This window comes from Equus caballus, chromosome 6, assembly GCF_041296265.1.
Source record: "Equus caballus isolate H_3958 breed thoroughbred chromosome 6, TB-T2T, whole genome shotgun sequence".
Lineage (NCBI taxonomy): Eukaryota > Metazoa > Chordata > Mammalia > Perissodactyla > Equidae > Equus > Equus caballus.
Window position 1 is genome coordinate 88,331,586 of NC_091689.1, and position 14,774 is coordinate 88,346,359.

Sequence of the window (14,774 nt, forward strand, 5' to 3'; positions counted from 1 at the left end):
GGCCCCTCCTCATGGGTTATTTTTGCCTCATTCTTTTATTGTTGGTCAGTCTCAAAAGAGGTTGGTTGGCTTTATTAGTCCTTTCAGAGAACCAACTTTTGGCTCTGTTGAGCTTCTGTATTGCATTTGTTTTCTATTTTATTAATTCCCACTCTAATCTTTATTTTCCTTCCTTCTACTTTTTTTTGGGGGGGGGGTTAATTTGCTGTTCTTTTTCAGCTTTTTAAAAATTGAGATATAATTGACATATAACATTATATTAGTCTCAAGTGTACAACATAATGATTGAAATTCATGTATATTGAGAAATGATCACAGTAAGTCTAGTTAACATCCATCACCATACACAGTTACAAATTTTCTTTCCTTGTGATAAGAATATTTAGATCTATTCTCTTAGCAACTTTCAAATGTGCAATACAGTATTATTAACTATATTTACCATACTATACATTACATCCCCAGGACTTATTTATTTTATAACTGTAATCAACTTCTTGAAATGAATGCTTAGCTCATTCATTTTCTTTTTTATAATACATCTCATAAATTTCTCACCAAGTAGTACTTTAGAGATCTCTCACAAGTTTTATGGCTTTTAAAAATTCCTTATATAATTTTTAATTGGATAATACTTTCCTATGACTCAAAACCCAGAAAGTACAAAAAGGTGTACAATGAAAATTCTCCCTCCCAAGCTTATCTCCCATCTGCTCCATTCCCATCATGCTCTCCCCTCCCCCACCCCACAGGTAACCTCGCTCTTTCTTTTTCGGATGTCCTTCCAGCCTTTTGTTGTGTGTTTACAAGCAGTTAGGACTACAGATTCTTATTTCCCATTCCCTTTATTCACACCCAAATATAGGATATTAAATGTACTGTTCTGCGTCTTGTTGTTATGACCCTTGGAGACTTTTCAACGGCAATGCATAGAGTGCTTCCTCCTTTGTTTTTGTGGTTGCATATTATTTCATTTAGGAATGTTCCATCATTTTGTCACCATGACTGTTCCAATTAAAATTGTTTCCCCCCATGTTTTGTTATTACAATAGATTATTACATTATATGTATATACCTGAGTAAATATATCCACAAAAATACAATTGCTGGGGAAAAGGTATGTTTATTTAAAGATTGTGTTTTTTTAAAAGTTTTATTATGGAAAATTCGAACCTATATAAAATTTGAAATACTCTAATGACTCCTGTGTATCAGCCAGCTTCAACAATTACGGCCAGACCCATTTCGTTTATCCCCTGCTCACCTCCCTGCACTACCACCAACGCTCACAGACTGTTGTGAAGCAAACCCCAGACGCCACGTCATCTTATCCACATGCTGACTGAAGTAAAGAGTTAGGTAAAGGCTAAATGAAGCAGTTCATTTGATAAAGTGAGGAACTCGAGTCCCAGGAAACAGTCCAACAGAGTATTCTGAGGGACTGCTCTGAGGTCTGCAGATCTGAAGGCAGTTTACACACACATACACACATATATATATACACATACATACATACATACATATATATACACACACATACACACATATATATATACACATACATACATACATATATATACACACATACACACATATATATACACATACATACATACATATATATATACACACATACATACATATATATATACACACACATACATACATATATATATATACACACATACATACATATATATATATACACACATACATACATACATATATATACACACATACACACATATATATACACATACATACATACATATATATACACACATACATACATATATATATACACACACATACATACATATATATATATACACACACATACATACATATATATATACACACATACATACATATATATATACACACACATACATACATATATATATATACACACACATACATACATATATATATACACACACATACATACATATATATATACACATACATACATATATATATACACATACATACATATATATACACACACATACATACACATATATATACACATACATACATATATATACACACACACATACATACATATATATATACACACATACATACATATATATATACACATACATACATACATATATATATACACATACATACATATATATATATATATTTTTAAGATTGGCACCTGAGCTAGCATCCGTTGCCAATCTTCTTTTATTTTCTTTCTCCCCAAAGCCCCCCAGTACATAGTTGTATATTCTAGTTGCAGGTCCTTCTAGTTGTGCTATATGGGACGCCGCCTCAGCATGGCCTGATGAGCGGTGCCATGTCTGTGCCCAGGATCCGAACCAGTGAAACCCCAGGCCACCAAAGTAGAGATCGTGAACTTAACCACTCAGCCACGGGGCTGGCCCCTAGTTTAAGTATTTTTTAACAAAGCAGTGTCCATGCAGCAAATGGCTTACACATCTAGTAGTCGTATACTTTGAAGAGAACATGAACAAGAGCTTTTTGGTCATATATCAAACAAGGCTTGGAGTGTTGGTGTTATCTATGTGTGAGGAGAGGCGAGGCACAGGGTTGTCACTTTTCCCCTTGATCTCTAAGAAATGTGGCTGGGAAATGTGAAAGCAAGATGCCCTCTATCTTTTCCTGTGGGGGAATCTGTCCAGCTGGCATCTTCGGTCATGAGGTGTGGGGTTGCAAGGTCGTCCTAACACAGGCTAAAGTTGGCCTGCACGGCTGCTCCACAGGACAGCTTGGATTTCTGTCCTGACTTCAGGCCTATGCAGCTCCCTTGCTAGATTCACTTGTTAGACCAGGGAGAGGGGTCCCAAAAGTTTGTTCACACACACATGACATATATTTCCATGTTTATCTCTGAAAGATAACGCTTCTTTTAAAAACATAACCCCGTACCATATCACACTAAAACATTAACAATAATTATTTAGTGTAATCAAATATTCAGCATTTTCAAATTTTCCCGATTATCTTGTAATTTTTTAATGAGAAAATAATGGCTGGCTTGTTTGAATCACAATCCAAATAAGGTCCCTAGATTCCATGAGATTGCCATGGCTCTTGAAACCTCCTTTAATCTGTGGATAGTCCCACCATCATTTTTTTATTTCCTTACAGTTTATTTGTTGAAAAAACTCAATGTTTGCCCCGTTGTTTTCCACAGGCTGCTTTTGCTGGTTGCATCCCCAGGGTGTCTTTTAATGTGTGCCTCAGTCTCCCTGTGTTTTCTGTAAAGTAGTAGTTAGATCTTATCAGATTCGTATTTCTTTTCTTTTGTTGATCCCGCAGATTTTGATATAACAATATTTTTACTATCAACCAATTATAACTGTTTTCTAATTACATTATGATTTCTATTTTGAACCATGGGGTTCACAAACAAATGACAAGAGAGAACATGGATGATCACACAGGATATTTATAGGATCAGGCCTGAGGGCTGTGTCCATCACTTCTCCCGCACGTGGACAAAGTTTAGTCACACAGTCCCATCTAACCCCAGCAGACACCAGGAATGTAGTTTAGCTGTATAATTGGGAGGAGAATGAGATGAGTTTGGTGAACACATGATATGGCCTCTACCAGTGTCTACCCTTTTAGTCACCAAATATACATTTTATTTTTACTTACACATGTATAACACACTCTAGTCTTTACGTCAAGTTCAAAGCAAAATCTCAGAGTGATTGGAAGTCCTCATCCTCAGGTCCAGATGTGGCTCCTCTCTGCCTCCCACTCCCCTCACATCCAATACATGGTGGAGCGGTGCAGAATTGCTGCAGTGACCACTCAAACTCAGAGACGGAAAGAATGGCAGACCTACTGCAGTCAATGGCTGTTAGTGATACTGGCATCCTGCAGGACAGACATAGTGAAGTTTCCTTCTGTGCCGTAGAGGAGTTCTCTGATTAGACCTGGTTCTGTTATTTTAATAAACATTGTTGTCTATTTTCTCCATGGCCCATGGATCCACCTTAGGCATGGGTGGGGGCTTACTGATTTCCTGTCCTCCATGATCACATCTCAAGCAGGCTTTGGAGAATATTCCTTCCTTGGTGCTGTACAAGTTTCGGATCCCACTTCCTATGTGTAGAAATTTGGAAGCCTTATGGTGGTTTTACATTTCAGTTGTCGAATACAGTTTGTGGCTTCTTTGCAATACAATGCTTCAAAAACTTAGAGGAGATTTTTGGGAGTGATGGATGTGTTTATAACCTTGATTGTGGTGATGGTTAAATAGGCATATACACATGTTAAAATTCAAATGGCAAACGTTAGATATGTGCAGTTTGTTGTGAGTCAATTATACCTACAAAAGATTGTAAAAACATGCATGCACGCACGCACATGCACACAGACACACACAACAAAGCAAACCTAGCTTCTGGCCTATATACTTTGAGTCAGTTCTATTTTACTGCTACTAACCATATTCAGAGTTCTTTCCTAATAATAGTTCTTGAGTCTCTTCTATTTCTCTGTTTCCCCATTCTCATGCTGCTGTCTCAATTTAAGAGAAGACGTTCTTAGCCTGTTTTTTGCCACAAGGCTGAATATTAGTGAGCCTTTTTGGTCAAGGCCTTCTCAATTTTATTTCCCACTATTTTGAGTCTTGAAGCAATAGAGTTTTTGTGTTTTTTGTTGAGGAAGATTAGCCATGAGCTAACATCTGCCACCAATCCTCCACTTTTTGCTGAAGAAAACTGGCCCTGAGCTAACATCTGTGCCCATCTTCCTCTACTTTATATGTGAGACGCCTGACACAGCATGCCTTGACAAGTGGTGTGTAGGTCTGCACCCGGGATCCAAACTGGTGAACCCCGGGCCACCGGAGCAGAACATGCAAACTTAACCACTGTGCCACTGGGCCGGCCCCACAATAGCGTTTTCTAACACTTCCAGGCCTTCTGTTTCTGGACATGTGATTCTATTTTATATTTGCTTGCAAAAAAGAAGCCAATTCTCCCTTGAACCTATCTCCTTTTTGTGATGCAGCCACAATTTGCCAGTGCATGCTGCCCATTTGATCCTTTCCAACCCCTTCCTATAGAACTCAATAGCATACAGTGTGATTTCCAATTATTACAGACATCATTTTACCAAGTCTTTTGTCAGTGCACATGATTCCTCACAGAGGCTTTGGTCTCTCAGCTTCACACTTACCCTTTTGGAACATGTTCTCAAATGTCAAGTAGGAATCCTTTCATTACATTTCTCAGACTTCCTAACCATCTGGTCTCCTGTTAGGTTTTGACAACGGTGGAGGGAGCTGCAGTGGGGACAGGGGTAATGGTGGGATCCTGAGTTCCTGTTCAGGCAGCTCGGTTTCAGCAGCAGCAGCAATAACAGCAGTGGCCCAGCGATGGTGGACTCTCAGTAACACCACTTCCCCTTTTACTCCACTGGCCCTAGAGTTAGTAACTTCCTGCATTTACTAATCTTTGAGTAACCTTTTCTTCCATTTCTTGCCACTCCATCCTTTGTGATACTTTTGTAAATGATTATCTGTACCAAACTTCCTTTACTTGAAATACCCAGAATTGTTTCTGTCTTCTTAACAGAACAATGTTTACTGTCTTGTTTACTATTAGCATCCCCCAAAATGAAATACTTAGGCATAAATCTAGCAAAATGTGTCTAATATGTTTGTGAGGAGAACTACAAAACTCTGATGAAAGAAATCAATGAAAAATTAAATAAATGGAGAGATCTTCCATGTTCATGGATAAGAAGACTCGATATTATCAAGATGTCAGTTCTTCCCAACTTTATCTATAGATTCAACACAATCTCAATCAAAATCCCAGCAAGTGATTTTTGTGGATATTGACAAAGTGATTCTAAAGTTTATATGGATAGGCAAAGGATCCAGAATAGCCAACACAATAGTAGAGGAGAACAAAGTTGAAGGATTGACACTACTCAACTTAAAGACTTCCTATAAAGTTATGGTAATCAAAAGTGGTGGTATTGGTGAAAGAATAGACAAAAAGATCAATGGGACAGAATCGAAAGCCCAGAAATAGACTCACACACAAATGTAGTCAGCTGATCTTTGACAAAGGAGCAAAGGCAGTACAGTGGATAAAATATAATCTTATATTTTTTGCCCTCATTATTGAAAGATATTTTCAATGGCCATAAAATTCCCATTGGAAGTTATTTTATTTCATCACACTGAAGATATCATTTACTGTCTTCTGGCTTCCATTGCTGCCACTGAGCAGTCACTCCTCAGTCTAACTGCTGTTCATTTGAAGGTAATCTGTTTCTCTGGCTGCTTTTAATTTAATTTAATTTTATTGTGGTAAAATTTACGTGCAGTGAAATGCACAGGCCTTGTATGTTGCAGGTCAATGAGTTTTGACAAATGCATTCACCATGTGACCCATACTCTGGATGCTTTTAAGATCTGCTGTTTTTCTGTAGTGACTCAGTTTCACTGATATGTCTATGTGTAGACTTCTTTTCATCTATTCTGCTTGAAAATTGTTGGGCCTCTTGAATCTGTGGAGTTATACCTTTCACTAGTTCTGGAAAACATTCAACCATTATGTTTGCTTCATTCTCTCTTTCTCCTTCCAGAACTCCAATTAGTTAGATTTCTTACTTTGCTCTCCATATGACTTATTTTGTCTTTCATATTCCTCTCTTTGTTGCTGTGTTTCATTCTGGATAATTTCTTCTAATCTATTTTCTAGTTCCTTAATCCTATCTTCAACCAAATCTAAACTTTTTTTGAGATTTTCGAAAGAAAATTGAAATGGAAATTTTCAAATACAGTCAAAAATAGAGTAAAGTGAAATGAATCTCCATGTATTTATCATCTTGCTTCCACTATTATAAAATATGGTCAATTTTGTTTCATCTATACCCCACCACTTCTCCCAGACTCCCACAGAATTATTTAAATGCAGATGCCAGACATTATACTGTTTCATTGGTAAGTACACCAGTATGTATCTCTAAGACATAAGAACTACTTTTTTTTTTTTTTTTAAAGATTTTATTTTTTCCTTTTTCTCCCCAAAGCCCCCCGGTACATAGTTGTGTATTCTTCGTTGTGGGTTCCTCTAGCTGTGGCATGTGGGACGCCGCCTCAGCGTGGTCTGACGAGCAGTGCCATGTCCGCGCCCAGGATTCGAACCGACGAAACACTGGGCCGCCTGCAGCGGAGCGCACAAACTTAACCACTCGGCCACGGGGCCAGCCCCAAGAACTACTTTTTTTAACACAACCATAATTTCATTATTACATCCAGCAAAATTAATAATGCTATCTTAATATCATATAATATCCAGTCAGTGTCCAAATTGCCCTAATTGACTCGTAAAAGTCATTTTATATATAGTTTCGTTCAGGATCCAAACAAGATCTATACATTGCATTCGGCTGATATGTTTCTTAGATCTCTTTTAATCAATAACAGTTCTCCTCCCCCTTTTTTTTCTTGCAATATATTTGTTGAAGAAAATGGAGCATTGATCCTGTTTTACTTTTGATTACATTTTGATGGTATTGTTTAACATATTCTCCTCTTTCCTGTATTTCCTGTGAACTGGGCATTGTATTTAGAGTCTGGTTTTTTGGGCAAGAATCTCTCATTGAAAGTACTCTGTACTTCTTATTGTATCCCACCAAGAAGCACATAATGTCTGGTTGTTTCTCTTTTCATAATGTTAAGTTTCATCAGTATATGCACATAGTGTCAGCCTGATTCACCTATAAGCTTCTTACCTAATGTATCTGACAGCCACTGATGACTATTACCTAGATCAATTATTTCATTAGGATTGTAAAATGATGATAGTATGTCATTACTTCTGCACTTATTAGCTGGAATTCTTCTATGAAGGATAATTGCTCCTTAAACTATTTAGTTACTTTACCCCTTCAGTTTTTAATTTAAAACTTTATACTTTTCATTTCTAGAACCTCTATTTTGAATACATTAGATCATTTTTATTGAGTCCTATTTTCTAATATATTTTCAAGTTTCCTTGTTATTTCTTTAAATATGGTAAGCACAATTACTTTGTAACCTATGTCAGATAATTACAATATTTGAAGTCTTTTGGGCTCAGTTTCTGTGTTGTTTCTTCTGGTTTGTATTCATGGTGTCTTATCTCCTTTTATTTAGTTATTTTTCATTAGGAGCTTCTAACGTTACTTGGAAAATGACTTGTAGGAGCTCTTTGGTGCCTAGGAGGAAGGGACATTTTTCCAGAGTGCATTTGCATTTGTTTCTGCCAAGTGCCTGGGGCATTATACTCTCCTTCTCAGAACCACTTAAATCTAAATTTACAGCTTGAATTTAAACTACCCAAATGTTGTGAAGTTGGATTGCACATTTCTTTAAGGGCCTACTTGTGATCCCAAATTCCCCTGCTCTGTCTGGCACGGCGACACCCTTCCTTGCAGGTCCCTGGAGCTGGGGAGCTGGGGGCAGGTTCAGTACAGGGAAGATCTTCTCTCAGACTCTCCACCTCAAGTGGGCCTTCTGTCCCTGCCTCTGGGAAAAAAAAAAAAAAAAAGACAACAACAAAGTAAAATTCTGCTAGTTTGGCAAATCCCCTCCAAGGAAATGTGACTGCAGTGTTTTGAATACCTTTCTAGGTTTCTGACTTCATTTAGATTTTGTCCTGTTAATTCTTGACTGTCTTGTTGGCTTTTAAGAAAGAAGATATTTACATTTTACCCAGCATTTTTAGTTGTTTTTAGTGTGGGAATAATTAACCATATTGAAGAAAAGAGAAGTCTGTTTCTCTTCTCCCACGAAGTGTGATTTTCATTAGAATTAATCTCTTTTTCCCCCTTAACTTTCTATGTACTTATCATTAATATATCCCTAAGCTCTCCTCTGGTTATACAAATCTCTTCTCAATAAGTTCAAATGTATCAGGTATTCTGTCAGTCTTACTTCTTGAAGAAATCACCCCCGAATCCTCTGAACTGCTCTAATCTTGATGAATTGATCTCTAGTCCTGCCCAACCACTCGGAATCTCCCTTCACCATTGCCCTGGGAATTGCTTTTGTTTCTCTTTTGTGCTGGGTCCCTTGTTTCTTGGATTCTACCTCTTTCTCTTTTTTGACTTACTGATTTGTCTCAGTGTAATAAATCCTTTCCTATCTTTTTGAAAAACAATGCATGGAGTATCAATATTTTGAGACCTTACCTATCTGAAATTGTCTTTATACTGGACTTATAATTGAGTCAGTTTGGCTGAGTGTAGAATTCTAGGTTGGAAATAATTTCCTCTTGAAGTTTGAAGGCATTTCTTTATTGTCTTCTACCTTACAGTGTTGATGAATTGATTAACCTAATGCTGTTCTGATTTTTATCTTTGTATGCGACTTGTTCTTTCTCTCTGGAAGCTTTTGGAATCGTTTCTCTGTGTCCAGTGTTCCGATATTCTATAAAGACGTGTCTTGGTGTGGGCCTGATTTGTTCTGCTGGATACTTAGTGTGCCCTTTCAATTCAGAGACTCAGTTCTACATTTCAGGGGAATACTTTTAAATAACTTCTTTTTTAATTTTTCTTTTTGGCTGGGAAAGATTCCCCTTGAGCTAACATCTGTTGCCAATTTCCCTCTCTTTTTTTTCCTCCCCAAAGCCCCAGTGCATGGTTGTATATCCTACTTGTAGGTCCTTCTAGTTCTTCTCTGTGAGCTGCCGCCACAGCATGGCAACCGGCAGATGGGTGGTGTGGTTCTGTGACCAGGAACTGAACCTGGGCCACCAAAGCAGTGAGAGTGCTGAACTTTTAACCACTGGGCCATCAGGGCTGGCTCTTAAATAATTTCTTTGATTATTTCTTCCTTTCTGATTCTCTATTCTCTTTCTGGAACTCTCATTATCCAGATGTTTGACCTTCTGGACTGATTCTCTAATTTTTACTAATTTTCACTAATTTTCTCCTAAAGTAGAGCAAATTTGATCAACTTTATCCTTCAGTCTTTTTTTTTTTTTTTAAAGATTGGCACCTGAGCTAACAACTGTTGCCAATCTTTTCCTTTTCTGCTTTTTCTCCCCAAACACCCCTGCCGCACCCCCCCCCCCCGCCCCCCGCCACAGTATATAGTTGTATATTTTAGGTGTGGGTCCTTCTGGTTATGGCATGTGGGATGCTGCCTCAGCATGGCCTGATGAGCTGTGCTGTGTGTGTGCCCAGGATCTGAACCAGGGAAACCTTGGGCCGCTGAAGCGGAGCACGAGAACTTAATCACTCCACCATGGGGCCAGCCCCCCTTCAGTCTTTCTATTGAGTTTTTATTCCTGCTATCATGGTTTTGATTTCCAAGAGCTCTTTTTGCTTATCTGAATAGTAGTTAGTTTTTAAATAGCTTCCTGTTGCTATTTTATGGATATAATTTATTATCTCTCTGAGGTTATTAATGATAGATTTTTTTGTTGTTTTATTTTTTTTCTTTCTTGCAATTTCTGTTTCTTCTAAATTGTGTTTTTTTTCTTCTTGCTTGTTTAGTTTCTTTCTTGTGTACTAAAGACTTTCCTTAAATGTCTAATGATCCTTGGCTGTCTGCTTATGTATAAGAGTGAGGACATTAAAAAGCTGATGGGAAAAACCCTGTGAGGGTTGGGGCATGTAGGCCAAGGGCTTAAGTGTAGGATTCTTTCATCTGTTTCATTAAGAAAACCCTCATGAGAGTATCTTTGGGATTCCTCTTTTGGGCTGATCAGATTCCCCAGAGAAATTTTTCCAAAGGTGTAATCATGCTCTTGTTTATCCTTGTTTAGGAATCAACTTTTCAGGCTTGCTAAATGAGTCACCTGTCCTCCACTTGCTTTCTAACTTCTCAAACGTTGCTACGGTTGTCTCCTTTCCCTTTCTCTTTGTTCTCTTTACGTGCGTCCGCTCCCCACCCCCCAGTCTTTAACAAGAAGCCCTCATCATTTCTCCAGAATAATTTTGTTGGAGGACAACTGCAGGATCCTGTAGAAGGGTTTTGACACAAATTGTCAGATTGCCGTAAAGTTGTATATGTGAAAAGAGGTAATGCTTTTACATAATAATAGTTTGCTTTGCAACAGGTTTTAAGTAACTTTCAGGGGTACTGCATGCACCCCCTATCAGCCTCAATCCTCTGCTTGGCCGGGGCCGGATACAATGCAAGAAACGACTAAAAAAGTGACAGGAGATGCGCATGACAGCTGGACGAAGACAGAGCAAAACCACTGAAAAGGGCCGGGCACGTAGACCGAGCCTCGCTGGGACCTGGAGCGGGTGGGAGGGCGTCTGATCTCGTTGGTGATTGGTTCCTCTCTGGCCAATCACGTGCAGGGAGTGATTTTGCTAATCGTCGTGCTCCACCTCTCCGTGGGCTCTGGAGCCACGTTCACAAATGGGACTAGGGTACGTGAGAGGGACAGGACTTCTAGCCAATGAGACCTTGAGGCGTTGATGGGCGGGGTGAGGCCTCTGCCAGGTATAGGGCGGAAGGAGTGGTTCTGGATAAGAAGGGGAACGAAAGATGGCGGCGGAAGCGCTGCTGTCCAGTGTGTTGGGGCTGCTGCTCCTGGGGCTCCTGTTACCCGCGAGTCTGACGGGCGGTGTGGGGAGCCTGAACCTGGAGGAGCTGAGCGAGATGCGTTATGGGATCGAGATTCTGCCGTTGCCTGTCATGGGAGGGCAGGTGAGGAGGGTAGAGGGGCCGAGGGTCTGGGACAGAAGGGGAAGGGGAAAAGGCAGAGGACGAAAGGCAGCAGTGGAGGCTGTGGCGGGAGCCCTAGGAGAATCGGGAAGTGTAGGTGGGGGTTTTACGACTACTCCTGAGGATCGCAGACTGAGACCCATTCCCTTGGGGCCAGGGACTGGGAGGGGTGGGGCTTACCTCTGTCGGCTTCAGGTCCCAGTTCCTGATCGGAGCACCCAGACTCCGCCCCCGTGGAGAAGTGGGAGTGCCCTGTCCCTTCACCCGCCAAACGCAGCTGGAGGACCTGTGGCTCATTCTGTCTTGACCGGGCTCTTCCCCAGGATCTGAAGAGGGATCTCGTTGTTCTCCCTGATCCCAGCCTCTCTTTGCCTCCCTGCCCCCCGACCCTCCCTTCTTTCCCAGAGCCAAGCTTCGGACGTGGTGATTGTCTCCTCTAAGTACAAACAGCGCTATGAATGTCGCCTGCCAGCTGGAGCGATTCATTTCCAGCGGGAAAGGGAGGAGGAGACACCTGCTTACCAAGGGCCTGGGATCCCGGAGTTGCTGAGTCCCATGAAAGATGCTCCCTGCCTGCTGAAGGTGAAAGGGACCGGGATGGATGGAATGAGGGCTTGGGAGCTAGCTCTCTTTCTGAGAACCAAGGTGCCTGCGAATGAGGAGGGATCCGGAGGACCTGCAGGAGTTAAGAAGGCCATTGGAGGAGTAGACATTGTACAGACAGGAAAGAAGCAAAGAATCCTGCAACCACTGATGACACTTTCCTGAATGCAGAGGAGGGTTAGGATAAAGGATCTCAGAATGAGGGTTAAGCCAAGTTTGAGATGCCTAAAGAGGGTCAGTGTGGGATAGAAGGGGCACTCCCCTAGAGAAGCCTTCCTGGTAAAGTCACCGCCTGCCCCTATCACTCTCTGCTCAGCGTCCTATTTTATTTTCATGATGGCACTTTTCTTTTCTTTTTTTTTTAAGATTGGCACCTGAGCTGTAACATCTGTTGCCAATCTTTTTTTTTTCCTTCTTTTCCCCAAAGCCCCCCAGTACATAGTTGTATATTCTAGTTGTGAGTGCCTCTGGTTGTGCTATATGGGACACCGCCTCAGCATGGCCTGATGAGCCGTGCCATGTCCATGCCCAGGATCCAAACTGGCAAAACCCTGGGCTGCCAAAGCGGAGTGCACGAACTTAACCACTTGGCCATGGGCCTGGCCCCTGTGATGGCACTTTTCATGATCTAAAATCATCTTATTAACTGAATCATGAATTTATTTATTTATTTTAAAGATTTTATTTTTTTCCTTTTTCTCCCCAAAGGCCCCCCTGGTACATGGTTGTATATTCTTCGTTGTGCGTCCTTCTAGTTGTGGCGTGTGGGATGCTGCCTCAGCGTGGTTTGATGAGCAGTGCCATGTCCGCACCCAGGATTCGAACCAACGAAACACTGGGCCGCCTGCAACAGAGGGCGCAAACTTAACCACTCGGCCACGGGGCCAGCCCCGAATTTATTTATTTTTGATCTGAGTCCCAGCACTGAGTCCACGAGCTCAGAGAATTTATCTTGTTCACAGTCGTATCCCCAGTGACTAGAACAGCACAAGGAACGTTGTAGAAGTTCAATTAATATTTGCATATTCTATGTTTCCCTGGTTTGAGTGCTTCAAGGACACCATGATTTCTTATCTTTATGGAGGGCAAAGAAGGATTTAAAAAAAAAACTTTCAAAAGGGAGGAATGGAAAGACCACAGGTGGAACAGAGTTAGACTGTGGAGGTATCTCTCTGAGTCACAGAAGGAAAACAGTCCTCGCTCCTCACTGAGAATCTGGAGAATTGAATGTGGAAGCAGTGGGAGGTGAGAAGTAGATGAGAGGTTCATGTCCTGGAGCCAGGAGAGGTTCTGGTTCCAGGAGAGACACCTGCACTCCATCCCTCACTGTCCCTTTTCTGTTGTCAGACCAAGGACTGGTGGACGTATGAATTCTGCTATGGACGCCACATCCAGCAGTACCACATGGAAGGTGACTTGCGCCCACATTTTCCCTAAGCCCTCAGCAATATGTTGTGGAAGGTGACCTGCCTCCCCAGTCCCCTTCCCTCCTGGTCCTCTTCGAAGGGAGTAACCGTCCTTCGCTGTGGTTTCTCTTGCAGATTCAGAGATCAAAGGTGAAGTCCTCTATCTTGGCTACTACCATTCGGCCTTCGACTGGGATGATGAAACAGCTAAGGTGGCCGGAGTGGGGGATTGGGAGAGAAAGGGGTGCTGGCTGCAGGCCAAGAGCCCTGACAAGAATGGGAGGGTCAGGATTAGCTGACATGTTTTGGGGGGCTTCATGGCCATTTGGATAAAGTGCATTCTCCCTCCTTGCTGTCTTCCTCACGCCCCCTCCCTCCTGCTTGATGTCCTCCCCAGGCCTCCAAGCAGCATCGCCTGAAACGCTACCACAGCCAGACCTATGGCAACGGGTCCAAGTGCGACCTCAATGGGAGGCCCCGGGAGGCCGAGGTTCGGGTGAGTCTTGAGAGAGGGACGTTGACACTCCCTCAGTGACAATTCAGATTCTAAGGGAAGTGGGAGCTTGCATCTTATAGTCAAGCGCGTCTCTCTCAGACCCAACCCCTAAATTTAAGACATATTTCTAGCTGCCAGCTGGACATCACTGCCTGGATATTCAGAAGCACTTCCAGTCAACATTTCCCAAATCCTCCCCTCCAAACCCTCAACCACGTGTACTCTTTTCTCTGTGTTTCTCCTTTCTATCAGCTAAGCTAGAAACCTGTGTGTCATTATTGACTCTTCACTTTGTCCTCCTTTCTTCGTTTAATGACTCTTCAGTGAGGTGGTGCTGGTGTAGGTAGTGGGCTCCACTGTGGGGATACAGTGGTGGGCAGACATGCAGCCGCTGCCCTCATGGAATGCACGGTCTAGAGAGGAAGACAGACGTTAACAAAAGAATCACAGAGATGAGTCTGCGGTTACAGACTGAGGGGTGATGTCAAGGAAAGGAATCTAGTTCTGTTAGAGTAAATAACAGCCCAAACATTCTACTTCTAGATTTCTTTCATGGTTTTCCTCTTCTTTCCTATGCTTGGTACCTTCGTTT

General features: G+C 41.4%; 1 protein-coding gene across 4 annotated transcripts in view; it reads left to right on the top strand.

Moving 5' to 3' along the window:
* The first annotated feature begins 11,330 nt into the window (after positions 1 to 11,330).
* The window catches only part of OS9 (OS9 endoplasmic reticulum lectin), a 30,231-nt gene continuing 26,787 nt past the window's right edge, over positions 11,331 to 14,774 (top strand). Inside the window, exons 1-5 of one of the 4 annotated variants that reach the window (XM_070269154.1) lie at positions 11,331 to 11,659; positions 12,083 to 12,259; positions 13,628 to 13,691; positions 13,822 to 13,898; positions 14,084 to 14,182. In XM_070269154.1, the coding sequence (XP_070125255.1) occupies positions 11,498 to 11,659; positions 12,083 to 12,259; positions 13,628 to 13,691; positions 13,822 to 13,898; positions 14,084 to 14,182 (579 nt within the window). In that variant the 5' untranslated portion in view covers positions 11,331 to 11,497. The remainder of the gene's footprint in view (positions 11,660 to 12,082; positions 12,260 to 13,627; positions 13,692 to 13,821; positions 13,899 to 14,083; positions 14,183 to 14,774) is intronic. The other 3 variants (XM_070269156.1, XM_070269155.1, NM_001167682.2) reach the window with 3 other exon arrangements.